At 38.2% G+C, this 20,601-nt stretch overlaps 1 protein-coding gene across 1 annotated transcript in view; it reads left to right on the forward strand.

The window, feature by feature from the left end:
• LOC129226158 (protein madd-4-like) overlaps positions 1 to 13,841 on the forward strand; it is a 92,875-nt gene extending 79,034 nt beyond the window's left edge. The window contains exons 14-15 of the mRNA XM_054860758.1: positions 8,531 to 8,678; positions 13,690 to 13,841. Coding sequence (XP_054716733.1) covers positions 8,531 to 8,678; positions 13,690 to 13,841 — 300 coding nt within the window. The remainder of the gene's footprint in view (positions 1 to 8,530; positions 8,679 to 13,689) is intronic.
• The last annotated feature ends 6,760 nt before the right edge of the window (positions 13,842 to 20,601 follow it).

A 20,601-nucleotide genomic window follows, 5' to 3' on the forward strand; every position in this document is an offset into this window, starting at 1 on the left:
TCAGAACATAATTATTTATTTTACTTTGTATATCTGTTAACGAAACAGTATTTAGCGCAAGCAGCAACTTTTAGCTTCTGTATTCATTGTTTAGGTATTAGAAATCAATTGTTTTACTTAAACAAGCCAAACTTGAAAATGAAATGATTACCAAGTGTTTGTGACATTTCAAAATACTTTAGGGCATATAATGTACGTCTAATTCATGTTTAAGTGCTTCTTTGGGGAAAGGTTTGGGGAAAGTCAAGGAATTGTGTACAAAATTCAACAAAATCTTTAAAAAAAACGTGAGTTTTTTTTTTCTTTTCCACCCCCTAGCTCAGGCACTTCCTATTCCGGGCTGATGAGTGCTAATAAGCACGAAACTGCAGTCCTCGGATGGAATGACTGAGCTGGTGGTGTATTTTTTGTATTTCAAATGAGTTAAGTTGTTAGATTTACATCAATTACCATTCATCAGCTCTCTACTCATCTAAATTTTAACTAAAAATGAAAGGTAATATTAAAAAATATATTTTTTTCCCCAAAATTTTGGAAATTTTTGATTATGACTTGTAAAATTTCAAAAAATAAATAAATAATTTTTGAAAAATTAAACAAATTTAGGTTCAGGTCATATAAACCAGACAAACGAGTATGAAAAGTTTTACGGAAATATATAAGAAACTTTTTGAGATATTATGCGCGCAAAACGAGAAAACCGAAGAAACCGGCACCTGAGAAAAAGAGGCTTAAACAGCTGCTGTTAACATAAATCTCTATGGGGAAAGTTTACGCATTTTTACAATAACTTGAAAAGTTTTTGGCGTATGGTAATAAATAAGGTATCAAATTGTTCAGAATGAAAATATGCATAACATATATTTTTTCCAGAAAGTCGAAAAATTCGAAGGTTTAGGGTCCTTAGACCCCTTAAATATTGGGCAATGAATTAGCAATCCTCGTCAAATAAGCGTTCATTTTCATTGCATTATTTTTTTTATATTTTTGCATAATATCGTCGGCGCCCAAGTCGCATGTCAGAGGTCCCTCGAGTGCTCATTTGGCTCAAGCACTCTCGGCAAAGTGAAATCCCTACTACTGTCTGACCACGGATTGTATGGAAAGGCAAACGTCCGGTTTACACGCGGAAATGGAAGCATCTATTAGTTTTCAGGGATGTCCGCTTTTGCAGAAGCAAAGTCTCATTGAAATAAGCGGAATACGCGCATCCAATTTTTACTTTTCCCCCTTATTCACATAGATTCGTCTTATCTGGACATTTGAAAATTCCATGCAATCCGTGGTTGGACAGTACCATTTCGCTTCTTGAGAATTCAAGTAGCGCCATCTAGTAGGAAATTGTGCGTCGAAATTCTCCAGTATGATTGCCTTAATGGCATCCATCCACACTAAGGACTAGATGCCATGGGTTGCACTATATCTGCAAAAGACTGGTAAGCAGCCCCTTTGGAAAGATTTTTTTTTTTAACTTTAATTTTTCTCTCAGCATTCGGGGTTTTTTTTTTTTTTTTTACAATTAAGAAAATTGAAGAAATACTAGTGGGTAGATTTCTCCTTTGCCTTCTCTTTATGCAGGACTCCGCTGGTCCCTCTGTGTGGGCTCAACTAGTCCTTTTTTCCCTCTAAAAGTCCCTTTTATAGTTTCAAATCACTGAAAGACCGATTTTTTTTTTTTTTTCAAAATCTGGTCCCTTTTTCTCCTTTTTCCTTTTAATATTTCAGTTTCATTTTAAATTTTCCCTGTAACATCTTTTATCTAATTTCCAAATTTCTATCCCCCTCCCTCCCCAACCAAAAAAAATAGGTTTATGTATAAATGTATTGGTCATACCCCTGCTATGACCACTTGAAAATATTGAATCAGATACGGGAATCACAGCTGGAGTTCGAAACTATGAGTTAGACGTAATGAATTTCTTCATTACTTTTAAGGAAGGAACTATTCCTTCAGTTCAAGGACGGATCGGATACAAGGGAGGGGCGATCGCCTCTCCCTTGAGGGATCCAACACCAGCAATTTTTCCAAATTGAAGTCCTAAAATGAAAGTGTAGGCCCTTTTTGATTACGTTAAGAAAAGGAACACGGTTCGAATTTCTCTTCAGGAAACTTTTCGTAATTGAAGTTTCAAAAAGGAAATTATAGATGATCTTTGTCGGTTTTGGAGGAAGAAGTTTGGAAGCCATTCTCCAGGTCATTTTGTAAAATGTAAGATTTAAAGACGCGATTGTGGACATCTTGGGTAGTGTTAGGAGAAATAATAAGTTTAGTGACTATCCTTTGGTAATTTTTCGAAACTGAAGTCTCAAAAAGTGCAATTTTGGACTACCTTCCTTAATGTTAGAAGGAGAGGGTTTCGGAATATTCCCCCAGAATTGTTACGAAATTGAAGTTCTAAAACGCAAATTTCGGGGACCTCTTTCAACGGGGAAAGGAAGGAATAATTTCGGGGAAGTCCTCGGCTCAATCTCTATATTTTAGTTGTTTTACACAAAGTTTCTAAGGCAGCCCCCCCCCCCCCATCTGTAGAATATATAAATTAGATAAGTAGTAAGAGATCAGCTAAAAAATCAACCGCCCTCTCTTTGAAAACTTTCTGGATCCGTCCTTGGCATAGTTACTTGTAATTTCCATCAAAAAAAAAAAAAAAAAATAATAATAATAATAAATTAATTTGAATTTTCCCCTCTTGAATTCAAATTATGTTTTTCGCAATCACGAGTGGTTGTGTGTGTATGTAGGCGTGTGTGTTTATGTGTGGGGGGTATGTGTGTTTGTGTGTAGGGGTGTATGTGTGTAGGCATGTGTGTTTGTGTGCTGGCATAAGTGTATGGGTATAGTTGTGTGTATGAATGTGTGTGTGGGGGGGTATGTGTATGTGTGTAGGCATATGTGTTTGTGTCTGTGTGCAGGCATGAATGTGTATCGCAATAATAAAAAATGAATTTTGACATTTGGAATTCAAATCATGTTTTTCGCAATCACGAGTGTGTGTGTGTGTGTATGTAGGTGTGTGTGTTTATGTGTGTGAGGGGTAGGTGTGTTTGTGTGTAGGGGGTATGTGTATGTGTGTGTAGGCATGTGTGTTTGTGTCTGTGTGCAGGTATGAGTGTGTGGGTAGTTGTGTGTATGAGTGTTTGTGTGTGGTGGGGAATCTGTATGTGTGTGTAGGCATATGTGTTTGTGTCTGTGTGCAGGCATGAGTGTGATGAGTGTGTGGGTAATTGTGTGTGTGTATGTGTAGGTGTCTGTATGTATGTGTAGGTGTGTGTATGTGTTTGAGTGTGTGTATGTGTATGTGTGTGTAGGTGTATGTATTCGTGTGTGTGTGTAGTTGTGCATGTATGCGCGTGTGTGTAGGATATGGACGCAACCTGGAGACGGTTTTCGCTAGAGGAGCAGCATCGTGAGGAGCCGGTCGACGGTGATGCTGCAGAGGGTGGCGGTGGGAAAATAAAATCAAAGACATCAAAACAGTCAAGTGAGAACAATAAGCAAACGTGATTGCTCAAGAATCATTCAGAAGTAATTTTCATCAAAAACCACCAACATTCGATTCTCGACGCACCAAAAGGTTTCAAAAACGCTCTCTCGAGTCTAAAACTCGAGAGCGACTAGGGGATATAAAATGGGTTCACTTAATTATGCATTGTATTTACTCCTCGAAAAATCGTTTGCGGGTCATCCCCGGCCCATTAATAACGCGGGTAGTTAGTTGTTCTCGCACCTCCCTTAATGGAACTCTTCGCTTGTTTGTTATGCCTTTTAATGGCCCGGAGTTTCCAGCGCTGGACCCACCCTCCTCGTTATGCATTCCGCATTCGATCGTCTTCCCATCACCTGTTGGTTTTGAGGCCGGGAATTTTTCTCTTCCTTTCTTCGTGAATCTGCACTATGAGAGAACCTTCTAGAAGTTTTTCGGAATAAAATTTGAAGAGTGTTTAGCCATATTTTCAGAACTACTGGTGATACGAAAGATTCTAAAAGATCTGAAGTCTGGGCAGTTTTTTATATTAAACTAGCTGTACCCGACGCGCGTTGCTACGCCAACAAAAAAATACTTTGTATTTTTTTGTTGGCGTAGCAACGCGCGTCATGAAAATCATTATACTGATTTTCATGACAATCGGTTGAACGGGGCAGAAGTTGCTACTCTGCAGTGCCACCTGGTGGCGAGGGCTTCAATGAGCATATTATGCACCTTCTCCGTGGACAAATACATATATATAGCAATTTTCATAATAATCGGCCCAGGTATCTAGTGAAGCCGTGACTCTACTCAAATTTTGTACTCACGCAGTTTGCAAGATCAATCCATCGCTAAAAATATCAAATAGAAAAAGTTTTAAATCCCCCCGTTGCATGAAAAGCCATAAAGAAAGAATTTATTTGTTCAAACTCAAGAAAAATGGCAACTTCTTATCAATGAGATCTTTCACGCGAATTAATTTCTGCAGCCGATCATTTTATTCGTATTTATCCAATGGATTGTGACTTAAATTGGAATAAAAAAGGAACGATCGATCGGATTTTTTTTCGAACTGGTCTATAAACATTTCCAGTAACAAACGGTGAAAGTTTCAGCCAAATCTGCCGGGTAGTTTTTGAGTTCATGGATGACATACAGACAAACATTAATTTTTATATATATAGATCATTAAAAAAAAATTCAGTGACAGCTGTTTATTTTAGGTACTTTCAATAAAAATTCTCCAAATGCCTGTTCTTTAAATAAATATTTCGCGTAGAAAAAGAAATGTTTTAAAATGTGCGTGTTATTTTTATTTACACTCCAGGGTACAAAGGAAGGAGTCGAATCTTCACTGGCAACGCTGAGAAAATATTGTCTGATTTTTCTAGCGCCGTTGGTGGCGCTACCGTTCTGTGACTCTCGATTGCAAGCCCGTCATTTCGGATTTTTCCGGGGCGGGGGGGGGGGAGGGAGGATGTATACTCAAATCAAATTTGTGGGCAGCAAAACATACGCCCACTTATGTGAAAAACTATTTTCTTAAAGCCAGTGGGGTAATTGACCCTTCTGAACCCCTAAATGGCAGGCGTGCTTGATTAAGAATCGCCTCAGATCCAGCCGAAATTTTAAGAAAAGTCACCAAAGTTCCAGGAGTAATCTTTCACACGTTTTGAAGTGCAGATGGATGTCCTGGCCTGCCATATGCAGAAGTTAAAATCGTGTGGATATCTTCAACTTCTAACCAAGACTTTAAATTTGCCGCTTTTCTTAAAATTCCGGCAGACTTTATGACCTTGCATCTCGCTACGAGGGCTTTTTGGGTCATCAAAATGTCTTAATTACCTCTTTCGATTGCTAACTTTTTTTCAATCTATTCCTGTGGTTCCCTGGTGAAATAAGGATTAAGATCCCAAGTGTCATTTAAATTCAGTCTTTTACTTTGATTTCATGGGTACACTAAGCAAAAATCTAAGTAAGAAACTTCCACGATGGAACACACGGTTGAGCAAATGTCATTTCGACATTCATGTTGCAGATAAAACAATTGTCAATTCAATGTCCGACATGTTTTCCATCATTTCTTGAATCGCATCTTTCTGGAAGATGAGCTTTTTACTAAATATTGCCTTACACATTTAAGACACCTCACACAATGTTTTCCTCGAACTTTCTCATTCCAACAACAATCAATCCACAGTAGTCATTTTCGTCGCGACTTTCACACTCACATCGCCTTAGATCCGAGCCGAGACACCTGTTATGTGTGCTTTGCCTGACTTATTTTATTTTTTCCGCTTTTTTCAAACACCCCATCACATGTTCCCGAGTAAATAGGGTGGCCTCCACGCTCTCGCCGTGTGTTTGCACTGCGCATGCGCCCACCGTCATGTGAAAAACACGGGACATATTTTTCACGTGATTAGAAGCTTCAGATGAAGTGACTGTCGACGGACTGTCTGATTTAATCACTCTCCTGCTTCGCAGTGAAACAGGTTGCCATTGGAAGGAAATAAATATTGATCTGTAGTAAATGTAAGAACTGTATTTGTGTGTAGGGTTTTTACTAAAAAGTGTATTGAATATCTACGAGTGTCGTGGCGATAAGAAAAGGAAAACACTTCTGTCCATAAACGAATTTCGGGATTTTGATAAGTCATAACGAATTATCCATATGAGCTTGGTCAAGTCCCTTAATTGTGAAGCAGCTCACCTACTATTGTACACATCAGTGTCAGTTTGTTCTCTCCCTCCCCCTCTCCCTGAGTAGAGAGGAAACACTAACAACTTCTTGGATGCTCAGGGCCTACCTCTTCGCGACCAAGAAGCCCTTACTTGATGATATGACTCAGGGGGTCTTAATAGGTCGGGGTTAAAAGTTGGGCCAACAGAGTGCAACATTGCTAGTAACAAAGTCAATAAGATGCTTGGGTTTATCAATAGATCTATTTCAAACAAATCTAAAGAAGTTCTTCCGCCCTTATATAGAAGTTTGGTAAGACCTCGTTTGGAGTATGCTGTTCAGTTTTGGTCTCCTTATCTTCAGAAAGACATTAATGTATTGGAAAGGGTTCAGAGGCGAGCTACAAGGCTAATAAATGGACTTTCTCACTTAAACTATGGTTCCAGGCTTAGAAGGCTAAAAATATAGTCTCGAGCAAAGAAGAGACCGAGGGGACATGATTCAGTTGTTTAAATTTATTAAAATGAAAGATGCTACGGGGCTGAAGTTTAGCACTGAAAACAGGACGAGAGGTCATTGTTTTAAGCTATTTAAATCTCACGCTAACATGGATATTAGGAAAAATTTTAGCAGGGCAGTGAAACCTTGGAACAGCTTACCGGAAGAGGTGGTCATGAGCAAGGGAGTAGGTAGTTTTAAGAGGGCCATTGATCTTCACTGGGGATTGTAAATGGACTAGGACCAGTCTAGCTGGGCCCAGAACCTGTTGCTGGTCGTCACTTTTGTATTTGTATTTATTTCCCCGAGACCAGAGTAGTAATTTTTGAAGTCTGCCAAAGACTCAGCTTAACTAATAGCGAACCTTTTTTACCTGCTGTGATATACTTACGCAGAAAAATTTTGGGCCTTTATACTATCACGTAGATCTGTCACCCATGGGATCTTGGCCTATTACGCTAAGCCCTCCGAATAGTACGAATAAATCTCCCTAATCTTCATCATTCAATGTTGGCAATTATGAAAAAGGCTCCTTGAAGGTGTGAAAAAGACCGCTTTTCCCGAAGACAGTATCCGCTCAGAGGGGGGGGGGGGGGTGGAGTTCGTGGCGCATGCGCTGCAACCATTGAGAAGAGATAAAATGGAGGGAGGGAAGACCTTCATTCATGAAACCAAAACCCCAAGTCACGTGATATATTTTAAAGCAAAGCATTGGAATAAAACTGGTTTCTCTTGCTTGTTCCAAGCAAGAAGCCATGGAGTCTTTGCGTCAGCTTTTGCTGAACCGATGATGGCTCCCTCCATTTTAATTCGAGGGAGGGAAGACTTTCATTCATGAAACCAAGACCCCAAGTCACGTGATATATTTTAAAGCAAAGCATTGGAATAAAACTGGTTTCTCTTGCTTGTTGCACGCGACACGCGCCAACCATTCGTCGTCGTTGAGTCACGTGACTTGGAGTCTTTGCTTCAGCTTTTGCTGAGCCGATGAAGGCTCCCTCCGTTTTAATTCCTGCTGCAATCGGGAACTCAACGTTAAATCCCGGCTATCACAAATTTGCCATTTAAACTGCGCTTGCGCACGGACTTTGCTTTTTGGGCTTTCTGTTTTAAGATTTCGTGTTGCTTGTTTATATTTAGGTTGTGCTAGAGTCCCAACAAATTAAGGAATGCGATTAGAGTGTTTTCACAGCAATTTCGGGATACATTATATGAAACTACGGATATGAATAACTGATAATCTTTATACTGTAAAGAGAAAAATGACACTTCAATATTTATTGGTTTGGAAATATTTATTTAACGTAAACGTAAAACACGTTATGTACTTCAAAAATGATCGGAATATTACAAATATCCGTCTTTTGCGGATATTTTACGTTAGGCGTAAACAGCTCAGTATTATACATTTGTATTTAGGTTGAGGGTTCCGCTTTGTATTGGAAGTGATGCTGCAGGTCGAGTACGCTCTTCTGAGGTTAAAAATTTGGCCCTGAAAAGGGCCTTTGTTTGATAGAAAAATCAGACTCCGAATCCATTAATAATTAAGACGCAAAACTCAATCTTTACCGAGGCGTAAAAACTTAATCAAAGACAGCTTTGTAATTTCTAATTTTTATCTGTTCGTTTCTCATATTAACAAATTTAAATCTTTTTCATTAGTTTGAGCAAGAGTTTCGAAATTAGCACAAAGTCCGCGCGCAAGCGCAGTTGAAATGGCAAATTTGTGATAACCGGGATTTAACGTCCAATCAATCGGGAGCGTGGATGCCCCCCTCCAGTGTGTAGATAGTTGTGTGGTGTGAAGCATCCAGCGTTGTGACCGGGCTCTCTCTGTTGTTGTCTGTCTCTGTGCTCAAGTCGTTGTGTGTGAATGCAGTGCACGGCGGCCTGTGGACGTCCCGGATTCCAGAGCCGGATCCTGCAGTGTGTGTGGCACGGAGGCACCAGACCGGCCGGAAACGCCTGCCGCGACCAGCAGCGGCCCCTCGTCATGCGGCCCTGCAGAGGAAAGCCCTGCCAGTCGAGTGAGTAAGTGCATGTTTACTACACACCGGCGCATCCGTCAAGCCACTCGGGGCCTGAGTACCACACAGGCCGCCCAGGCCTGGGGCCCTATCTTCCATTAGGGGCCCCAAATTGCTTAAAGAATAATGCATAAGATTGCAACTATACGAAAAATAAATGTATTTTAAAAATAATGATTAAAAATTATGACTTATTAATTTGAAAAAAAAAAAACTTTCTTCAGGGTTGCCACTCAATTTTGGAAAAAAAAATCCCTGTGTTTTCCCTGTATGAAAATAAAACATTACAAACGAACGAGTACTGATTATTTGGAAAAGAACATTAATATCTTGATAATTTCACCACAGGGTAAAAAATCGAAACACAAATTTCTAAATAAATAAGGGAAAATAAATAAGAATTCATAATAACTGAAATAATAGCATGGTGGTTGAATATATTCAACTTTTTATTCAAAAAAAAAAAAAAACTTCTCTTTGCCATGGACCTAAAAGTGTATAAGTGACCCAGAACAATGATTATTGACGACTCATTTCATACACTCTAAATTATCATGAAATTCAAGATTCTATTTTTATGATAAATATTTTAATATTTACTTTAAAAAAAAAAAACTTTCAAGCAAAATGACCATTTTTTATTTTACTTCATTTCTGAACTTTATTAATATTCTCATTATAATTATTACTATTTATTAATTTTTTTTAGTTTATATATTTGGGAATTGATTTTTGTAACTTTAATTTAAGAAGGAAAAAAAAAATTCCATAAATTTTCCCTGTTTTTTTTTTTTTTTTTTTTTTTTGTTGATTTTTGAATTCTCTGTGTTTTCCCTGTTTCTTCAGGTTTCCCTGTGGCGTGGCAACCCTGTTCTTAAAAAGGAATCTTTATTCATTCTCACAGAAACGAATTTATTTTGTCACAATTGTGAGGGGGTCCCAAAGGGGATTCATAAATGCACGCGATAAATGATTTATACATAGTTCTGTGACAAACAAATTGACCCCCAAAAGTGCGTTCCGACAGGCCCTAAACCTGTAAATCAACCACGGCATAATCCTCAGGGGGGCCACTAAATTAACGTGGGCCTAGGGCCTCACTTTTAGTTAGTCGGGCCTTGTATCCACTATATGACACTATTACTGTTAAATTGAGGCCTTTGGTATTACAAACCCATTGGCATCATTGGAAAATTTGCCAATATCAAAATTTTTGACTGCAGGTACGGCTGCGCCAGTTGACAGCGAAGCCGTATATCGCTCGTTTGGAGGTAGTGCCACAATACGAAATTTTTAATTTTCTCTTTTTTTTCGCTTTTTGGGCTTCGAATGACGTTATCTTCTTCGGAAAATAATGACAGATTTTGTGTTCTCATATTAACCCTGGAGAGCAAAGCAAATTTACTTTTCTTACTGCAAATTTCCTGAAGAGTTAAACTTCAAACGCTTCTCTTGTAAAATTTCATTTCTTTGTATTGTGCCACGCTTTTCCCAAATGAGCGATATAACGAATTTGTGACAATGTAATATCTCCAGTTCTTCTTCACATCTTGCTGCATATTATTCAACTTTTTATAACGAAATTACGGTTATATTGAAATGTTTTGTTTGGTCCCATCGACTACACAATGAGCAGGCACGACTGTATTACAATATATTTTTTAAAAATTCTAAAATGACCCACGTTAACAACTTATGAATTGATTCAGTTGATTAAGGTGTGCATTGAGAATAACTTGAGAAATTGCATTTAACGGTTTTCCCTTGCATTAAAATGAAAAGCTAACATACAAAATGAATCGGCCTGTTATTAAAATTACTCTTTATATTAGGTGTATCATTATTTAACCTGCTTGACAAGCAAATACAGAACAGCTCTTTACGGCATCCAGAGGCTGCAGTGCAGTTTCACAAATTAGGGGATCTTCAGTGCGTTCTTGAATTGCCATAGCAGAGGCGGAGACAGTGAACCTACCTATCAGTGGAGCTGAAATTACTATTATTGAGAGGTTTACTTTTTTCCAACAGCTGAATGTCGTGAAGATTTCCATTTAGCAGTCCAAAGATAGCCTGCAGCTGAATCTTATACTAGCAGAAGAAATTGTGGATTCTTTCCGAGAGCCATCTGGGGATCGAGATCACATACGAAGCATTGAGAGGCTTACTGTCTGACCACAGATTGTATGGAAAGACAAACATCCGTTTTACAGCCGGAAATGGACAAATCTATTATTTTTAGCGATGTCAGCTTTTGCAGAAGCAGAGTCTCATTCAAATGAGCGGAATACGCGCATCAAATTTTTACTTTTCCCCCTTATTCACACAGATTCGTCTCATCTGGACGTTTGAAAATTCCATACAATCCGTGGGTGGACAGTACTGCCCTCTATTCTGTTATGGCAATGCCAAATTGATGATCGCTTAAGGGCCAGTTCACACTACAGCCGTCCGTCCCGTTTTTTTCCCTCCCGAAACAGGTTTTATTTGCTGGTTGCCATGACAGCAAGCCATCTTGGACGGGACCGGATTCGATCAGAAGAACCTCGATATCTGACGGCCGTCAAAAGTAGGACGGCATTTCATTGGTCTCCGCGAAGCAGCGCGCTCTTCTCTCTGGCCGGTGAATTCAGTCACGTGATAGATGTGCGGCGACCGTATGTGAATGCTACCCTGTTTTCGTCGGCAGCCCGTCACGTCAAAAAACGGGATGGACGGGACGGACGGCCGTAGTGTGAACTGCCCTTAACAAGGACTCTCTGGATGGGCTACTCTGGAAGAGCTGCTTCGCATTTGCTTGTAGTTCTGCCTAAGCTAAAGGCGATAATATCTTGCCTATTAAAACTACGCAATGTTTCTGAACAATGGTAATGATTACGAGGCATAAAAACTAATGTCATTGAATTTCTTTTTTTGTTAAAAAAAATAACCGACTAGAAAAACATGAGTGTCAACTAATATTTTTGCTTCTGCTCGCCATTGGCGACCAAAAAAAATCTTCCAATCCTGATCTTTAGCTTGGACATGATCAGAAGTGTTGCACTATAGCTCTAGTCCAAACATACGTAGTGATAACTGATGAGGTTTGTAGCATTCAGGGAAAAGTGATATCGGAATTAAACAAAGAGGGTATCTGCTTGGCGCCAACATTTGCTACTTTCGTGAATAACTCGTAAGATTAGCAGTACTGTACATGAACATTTCGCTCATTTTTAATGGCGTTGTTTTCAGTCATTCCAGCGCCAAGGTGACGACGATATCGCCAAGTGTTACGTTGCTTTGTTTCCTTCCACCATCACTTATCGCTGAATGTACTATAGCAACATAATGGGGTTGTTTCCTTCAGTCAAAAATACTACTTTTAATCACTGAAATTGATAGAATAAGCAAAAAAGAATAATAACATGGAGCCAGAAAAAACTTAACTCCATTTTCCCAACAATTTTTAATTTTTTTTAAATGTCGCATTTTGGAAATAAGGCGTGGTCTTTATGACGCAAGTGATGTACTTTGCAGCACTAAGTGTTAACACTTTGCTGTCAAACGCGTTGCAGGGTTAAGATAATTTGCACTGCGAGCTAATGGCATCAGTGAATAGCATTTCACCACTTGTGATGTCATGTGCAGAAGCGTAAAAAATGAATTACAATCTGCGCACCGATTAAAATAATTGTTAAAAACTATTAAACTTTTTCAAATTATTTATAAAATGGTTCAATCCAACGTTTTTAAGCATACTCTCTCAGAAAAAAATACTTTTAAAATTTTGGAAACAACCTTATTCCGGGTAACGGTACCTCTGGCCACTAAGGAGCGCGTGAATCTTCAAATAAACGGGCAAAAGCGCAGCCAACGAGGCAGGGTTGCCAGACGTAGTATTTTTGATACTACGGTCGTATTTTTTCGCCCCAAATTAGGGACGTAGTATTTTTTGTAGTATTTCGCTAAAAAATGGTTTATATGTGATTTTTTTTTTTGGTTTCGAAAAAAAAAGAGAGAAAACAAATTCAAATTTTTAAAAACAAAGCAGAAATGTTGCCAATTTGAAGAAAAAAAGCGGTAAAACAGGTAAAAATGAAGTGGAACAAGAAAAAATGAAACAAATAAATATATATATCTATCAGTGTTAAGATTCATATACATATATGCATTTGGTAATATTGTAGTTTTATTAAATGTAATGTAGATGGCGCCAAATGTAGTATTTTTTCAGAGGAGGTGTATTTTTCTGTTTTAAAAATCTGGCAACTCTGCAACGAGGATGCAACCACTGCTCACCGGTGGATGCGACGATGTTGGCATTTTCGTAGGCAACGGGAGAAAGTTGTTTGCGCGCATGCGCTTTTCGGACGCATGCCTGCGTTGTTGCGTATCTCAATACTACTGGTAGCTAATATAGAATTAGCGCAGACGAGACGAGTGACCGAAGCAATGGTTCGGTTCAACTCGAAGATTGAAGACAAGGCATGGTATATTCAGTAAATTACCGGGCACATTAATTGCTTCGGTCATTCGTCTCGTCTGCGCTAATTCTATATTAGCTACCAGTTTGTTTGGCACTCTTGGCTTCCTTAAGAGGTTTTCCATCTCCAGCTCAGTCACTTTCCCATGCCGGGCTGATGAGTGCTAATAAGCACGACACTGCAGTCCTGTGTATTTCATGTATTTCTGCTTTAGCCCTGGCTATTGGGCCAGGTAATTTACTGAATATACCATGCCTTGCCTTCAATCCTCGAGTTGAACCGAACCATTGCTTCGGTCACTCGTCTCGTCTGCGCTAATTCTATATTAGCTACCAGTTTGTTTGACACTCTTGGCTTCCTTAAGTTGTTTTCCACCTCCAGCTCAGTCACTTTCCTATGCCGGGTTGTTGAGTCCTAATAAGCACGACACTAAAGTCCTCGGCTGGAAATGACTGAGCTGGCGGTGTATTTCATGCACCCATATCTAGTTAATAGTACATCTATGTTCTGCGCGTGAAAAGTCCTAATGTTTCCCTCGTCTTGTGTTTCAGGCGACAGCCACTGCACTGACCGTTCGAGTTACTGCAGCTTAGCAAGAACCTTACACTTGTGTCGTCTCAGTCGCTACCATCTCCAGTGTTGTGACTCGTGCAGATACAGGGGGAGGAGGCAGCCCCCGTCCACAGACGATTCCACACTCTGAGCTGACCTAATCATGTGACACTCCATCGCGCGACGGCCTACTTCGGGTTGCCACCGCATTCATTCCGAAGCGTCGACTCTCGGGAAAAGTTTTATTTTCGTGAACATTCCATTCCAATTCGATGTCTTAAACCACTTTTGCTTCAAGTTTCGTCCGTTGTTGTGTTCTTGGAAAAGATTTCAACTGCACTCGGAAGCAACAAAATGCGTTGTTGGCCGACACGTGTTCCACCGATTTTTCCCGCTCTTTCCTTGCGTCATAACTAGGGGTGCCCGGATGTGCTGATTTTTTCATGGGAAGCTTGTCCTGATCCCAAAAAATGTCCAGAACTTTTGTAAAAGTTTGAGAAAGACAAGTTAAAATCTCTATTTGTGATCCGTAAGTGTAAGACGGAACATTCCTATAAATAGTTAATTCTCGATAACTCGAAGTTCCAAGTAACCGGCTAAAACGTTCGAGTATTGGTAGTTCGAGAAATGTGAAGTTTCTACAACAGTCTCAAAAGTTTGGGGCCCGATGAAAACTTTGTGATGAAGGAATATTCGAGTTATCGAGATTCGACTGTACTTGTCTTTGAAAACCACGGTTTACTTCGATGAATACACAATTGTTCGGCAAGAGTCACTTTTCAATGTCTGACACAGTCTGATGTAAAAAGGCAAAATTCGCCATTTCTGCCAAAAATTGCGAATTTCAAATATAACATCTTCAAAAGAAAACAAATGGCAAATAAAGTTCTTGTCAACGTTACTACAGATTCGGCGTTTTTATAGGTTTTTTCGCGCAATAAATGATGTTTTGAGAGGTCCTAATTTTTGATCAAATGTATTTAGGCATCCTAGTCACAGCAGAATCGGAACATTCAGGAGTCCAGTCAAGGTATAAATGGTGAAAAAGCGATTGACAGGTAAAGAAATAAATTTATGCACTATGATGGTTTTTGAAGAACGTCTATGGTAAAACAGATTGCTGTATAATGTGAGACTCACTAGACGTTAAATCCCGGTTATCACAAATTTGCCATTTCAACTGCGCTTGCGCGCGGACTTGGCTTTTTGAACTTTCTGTTTTAAGATTTCGTGTTGTTTATATTTAGATTGAGCTAGAGTCCCAACAAATTAATGAATGCGATTAGAATATTTTCAGAGCGATTTCGGGACATATTATATGTAACTACGGATATGAATAACTGATAATCTTTATAAAGAAAAGAGAAAAATGACACTTCAATATTTATTGGTTTGGAAATATTTATTTAACGTAAACGTAAAACACGTTATGTATTTCAGAAATGATCGGAATATTACAAATATCCGTCTTTTGCGGATATTTTATGTTAGGCGTAAACAGCTTAGTATTATACATTTGTATTTAGGTTGAGGGTTCGGCTTTGTATTAGAAGTGATGCTGCAATTCGAGTACGCTCTTCTGAGATTAAAAATTTGGCCCTGAAAAGGGCCTTTGTTTGATAGAAAAATCAGACTCCGAATCCAATCATAATTAAGACGCAAAACTCAATCTTTACCGAGACCTAAAAAATAAATCAAAGAAAACTTTGTAATTTCTAATTTTTATCTGTTGTTATCTCATATTTATTAACAAATTTAAAATGTGTTTAATTAGTTTGAGCAAGATTTTTGAAATCGGCAAAGTCCGCGCGCAAGCGCAGTTGAAATGGCAAACTTGTGATAACCGGGATTTAACGTCGAGTATGTGACTCTGCTAAGTTGAGCTTTAACCTTGAAAATGTTTACCTCTTTTGGAGGTAATAATGGAGGGCAATTGGCGTTGAGTTGACTAGCTTTCGTGAAAGTTTTGCAAACGTGTTCCAGCTCTAATTCGCGTCAAATAACGTCCCCTTTTTTTCATTGAACAACCCCTAAAAGAGGCAGCATTGTCAAAGTTAAAGCTCATCTTATCCGTGCCATATTATGAGCTTTGTCCGGCAATTGTAGATATATTTGTAGGTCAAAACAAGCCTTTTTATTTAAGACTTGTGACAGACATTGTGCTCTTTCAGTTTTTTTCTTTCCATATACCGAAAATCCCTTCGCCTAGCTTCCTACTATAACCCTTAGCTAAAATTTAGGATATGGAACATAACCATGGGCGTTGGCTGGTGTTTGACAAAAGCAGAAATATATATATGTATATCTATATTTTTTCCGGCCTTGGAACGGTCGACGATAGCAACTGCACAGAGGTGCGGCGTTAGGCGAAATCCCTAAAAATTTCAATTGGAATATGGAGAAGGCCACAGATTTTGTTGCTTCTTCCAGCAGTCGGGTTCATCTCATATCTGACGTAGGACAGTGATTTGAAACAAAATGACTTTCGCAATAGTGAAGCTTTTTACGTTGTGTCCCGAATCTTCTCCACTGGATTTGTTGTTGTGCTATAATCATCGCTCGTTTTCTGTTGAACCAAAGTGCTTACTCTACTGCCACGGAAATCGAATATTTAGAACGCTGGTGCCCTAAGAGGGGGCGGCAGATATCCTGTTGCAACCCGAGTGCAGGCGTTTCGTTCCGAGATGAGGTGCTAAATAACATCAACTGGTTCCAGGGGTGATTGTGAGTTCACCAAAAAATACCTGAAAGTTTCAAAGCAAGAACGGGGGGGGGGGGGGTGTAATCTTTGGCCCTATTACTTAAGTGCACCTATGCCATAGTGTTAAATAGTTCTGAGTCAAAATATTGTGTGTACATGTGATTAAATTTTTAATGGGTTACAAAGTTACTTTTGAGCTGGTGTTATACAAATTATCCTGACATTTATTTGTCCATCTTAAGGCTCTTGCAGGTATATTTGATGAGTATTATATAATTTTAAAAACTTGCGGAGGTTGGGAGATAAAAGCATAACAAAAAAAAGACATAATTCCGGTATTTTCGGACATAAAAATACCGGAAATTCGGTAAAATACCGGAACACAATCACCCCTGCTGGTTCGTGTAAGAGCAATAATACGGTGCTGTAGATCAGTGATTCTCGACACGTGGTCCGCGAACCACTATTGGTTCACAAGCAATTTTGCTAACAGCTAGTGAAATTTCATCTTGGATCTGGGGAAAAAATTAATGCATATGCACTTTTGGATTCATCTAGTTGCTATGAGATTAGTATTTCTATCATATGAGGTTCGCAAAGCATTCGGAAGTATAAAAAATGGTCCTCAGTAGCGAAAAGGTTGAGAACCACTTCTTATTACCGCAGGGCACAGGCCCCTCCTCTTAGATTTAAAGGGGACTAAAAATCCCCTTAATTTATAATAATTAAAAATAAATAATGATTTCACTCAGAATCTAGAGTGCAATGAGATCATTGAATTTTTGCAAATGCCAAGACAGGGAAAAATTTCTTATTTGGCGATTAAAATTCTCCTTAAAAATTTGACCTTTTTTTGCGAATCCCAAAACCACTCAAGTTTAGTCTGTATTTACTATTAAAATTTATATCATAGATAACTTTTTACTGTTTATTGCAACGGGTAAAGTTTAACCATATTTTATATAATTATCGTATACTATATCCCTTTTACTTTTTAAATGTATGAATACTATATTGTGATATGAGGGACAACCCAAATTTAGCATGGTTGTGTTAATAGGCAAGTAATCGAAATATTTTATTGCTTCATTATTCTATAAGCGAGATTATTCTATATAATATAAGCTTATTTCATAAGCGGGAAGGGGAGAGGAGACAAAATGAATTTCGTGCATGGTGTTTTTAAATATTTTGGTCGAATCCTTGAGGGGCCGTGAAACAGAAATGTGCCCCATGTCCAATATCAGAATGATCGGGCTCTTGACTACTGTAGGTAAACTCGTGATGCACTTTACAGGCATTCCAGGTAATAAGAATCGCCCGTAATGTAAGCTTATTGAAATAAGTGGGATTTCAATTTACAGGAAAATGAAACGCAAGAAACAAGTTTTAGAAACGTCGCTTAGTGTTCTAAATTGAGCATCGAATAAAGGAGGTAGAGCACGCTGATTGGACAGCAACTAACTTACTACAGTCAATGATCCATAACAACGTTAACAATTAAAAGTAAATTTCTGCATTTTGGTTTGGTGAACATCTTGTAATAGTTTGGTACAAATTTCGATCGCAATCACTTCATAAAAAGTTCCTGCCGTCAGAAATCACTACTCATAGTGTTCCATGTCTCACCTACCCTTGAATTTCGTGCTTACTGTGGGCTTTGCATTTCTATTTCTTTAGACATGTCGCTATTAGATGTTATCAGCAGTCTCATTTCATACTTAATCATTTACTATAATTGTTCGGATTTTTATCTTGATTCGCAAAAAACCCAAAGATAGATAGTGTAGCTCTGATAAACCTATCCATGACCTTCACAATTTTACTACTTTTTCGTGTAATGGTGAAGGGTAATTGCAGGGTTGCCAACCTTGAAGAAACAATTTGAGAAGCATCCGTGTTGATGTTGAGGAGCAATTTAAAATTTTGTGGAACACTTCGGTATATTGTATAAAAATGAATAAAAATAACTAAAACCAAAAATTGTTTTATAGCTTTAATAAATCATTTTAAGCACGAGTAAAAAAGTAATTATTTTTAAATTAATAAAACAGCTTTAAACACTATTTCAATCTTAGTAAGCATCCTTAACTTCCCATATTTACATGTTTGTTATGATAAAATAACAAAATTTGAGCTTGAAGACTTTCGGCCGGAAATTGCGGAGCAAAAGAACTTATTTGCGGTGCCGCCAGGGTTGGGTTTTTTGCCGGCAAAAAGGTATTTTTGCCGGGACAATGGAAAAAACCATGGCAAAAAATGGAAAAAACGGCAAAAACCTAATTGCAAATAAAGTAGCATTATAGTGTTAATCAAGAAATATTGACAATATAATATAAATAATGTATTTTAATATTTTAGTTATGTCTCTCCATGTTACTTCTAATGTATAAGGTGAAAAATAAATAAAAAAACAAATGTTGGGATTGCAAAACTTAAGATTTTAAATGTTTGCTAAAACATTTTTTTCAGAATGAGCCAATTCCTTCAATGCATGATGAATGCAGAATGTTTACTTAATCTTAGTAAATTAATAAAAAGATTGAATTCTAATTATATATATATAATCTAAGATTTTTAAGCTATTTAATTAACAACAGAATATTTACTTGAATATAGAAAAATATTAACTTTTCCTCATTAAAGAAATAATGCATTTTTTTTCACTTACTGGGAAAACGGATAGCCAAGAGAAGAATTTAAAAAGAAGAAAAAAAAAGCTGATCAATATGTGCATTCTATATTCACTCTACTTTTTAGTAATACTAGCTCACTCTACAGAAAATGGCAAAGCCTTTTACCAAAAATTTTTCATGCTTTTACTTTTATATAAAAGGAAAAAAAACTGTCCGTAAGTTGTTAACACAAAATCTATTTTTGCCACTTTGGCAAAAACCTATTTTTGCCGGGCGGTAAAAACCGTGGTTTTTTTCGCCCCGGCAAAAACTTGCCAACCCTGGGTGCCGCGGAGTTTCGCCATTTTTGCGGAGCAGTTGGCAACCCTGTGGCAAAATTGAGTTGGGTTACTTTCGTAACAGTTTTGAGAAAGTATTCCAACTCAAATCCGCGCCAACACGACCCTGAACTCCCAAAAGCATAGCCAAGGTCATGGATACACTTATCGGAGCCTCATTATAGGGTGATTGTGAGTTCATCAAAAAATACCTGAAAGTTTCAAAGCGAGAACGGGGGGGGGGGGGGGGGGGGTAATCTTTTGGCCGCTATTACTTAAGTGCACCTATGCCACAGTATTAAATAGTCCAATAGTCAGAGTCAAAATAGCGTGTGCACATTTGATTAAAATTTTAATGGGTTACAAAGATACTTTTGAGCTGGTGTTATACAAAATTATCTTGACATTTGTCCATCTTAAGGGACAGGTGTCCATCTTAAGGCTCTTGCAGGTATAGTTGATGAGCATTATATAATTTTTAAAAAATTGCGGAGGTAGGGAGATAAAAGCATAACAAAAAAAAAAAAAAAACATAATTCCGGTATTTTCGGACATAAAAATACCGGAAATACGTCCGAAAATACCGGAAATTCGGTAAAATACCGGAACACAATCACCCCTGATTATCACAAAAATGGGTTTCTAAAATAAAAATGATATGGCAGTTCCCCTCTCCGCACTTTCCCCCATGCAGGTGTAAATCGGTTACGTAATAAGAGGTAAGAAAAAAAAAACAGTCGCCCCCTACTTTTGAGGTTACTTTTGAGCTAGTGTTATACAAATTATCTTGACATTTGTCCACCTTAAGGCTCTTGCAGGTATATTTGATGAGTATTATATAATTTTTAAAAAATTGCGGAGGTAGGGTGATAAAAGCATCACAAAAAAAAAAAACATAATTCCGGTATTTTCGGACATAAAAATACCGGAAATACGTCCGAAAATACCCGGATTCCGCGATTTGAAACAGTTACAAGAACACACAGTTCCTATATGCCGCCTGCCCTTCGGTTGTAACAGAGAGTGGGGGCACATTCCGAACCAGGTGGCAACCCAGGTCTGAATGGAAGAAGCGTGTTTGTTCGATTCGTCGTGTTGTGTTACAATCACCTGTTGTGCTGTTCATTTGGCTGTTCCTTTTCTTTTTTTCATTTGAATGTTAAATTAAACGTCGTTTAACAAACCTCACCCGTGTGCTCCTTTTTTCATTTCCAGGGCTCTTCAAAGTCGACAACAAAGAACAGGTTATCCGAAGAA

The sequence above is a fragment of the Uloborus diversus genome, chromosome 7 (genome assembly GCF_026930045.1).
Source record: "Uloborus diversus isolate 005 chromosome 7, Udiv.v.3.1, whole genome shotgun sequence".
Lineage (NCBI taxonomy): Eukaryota > Metazoa > Arthropoda > Arachnida > Araneae > Uloboridae > Uloborus > Uloborus diversus.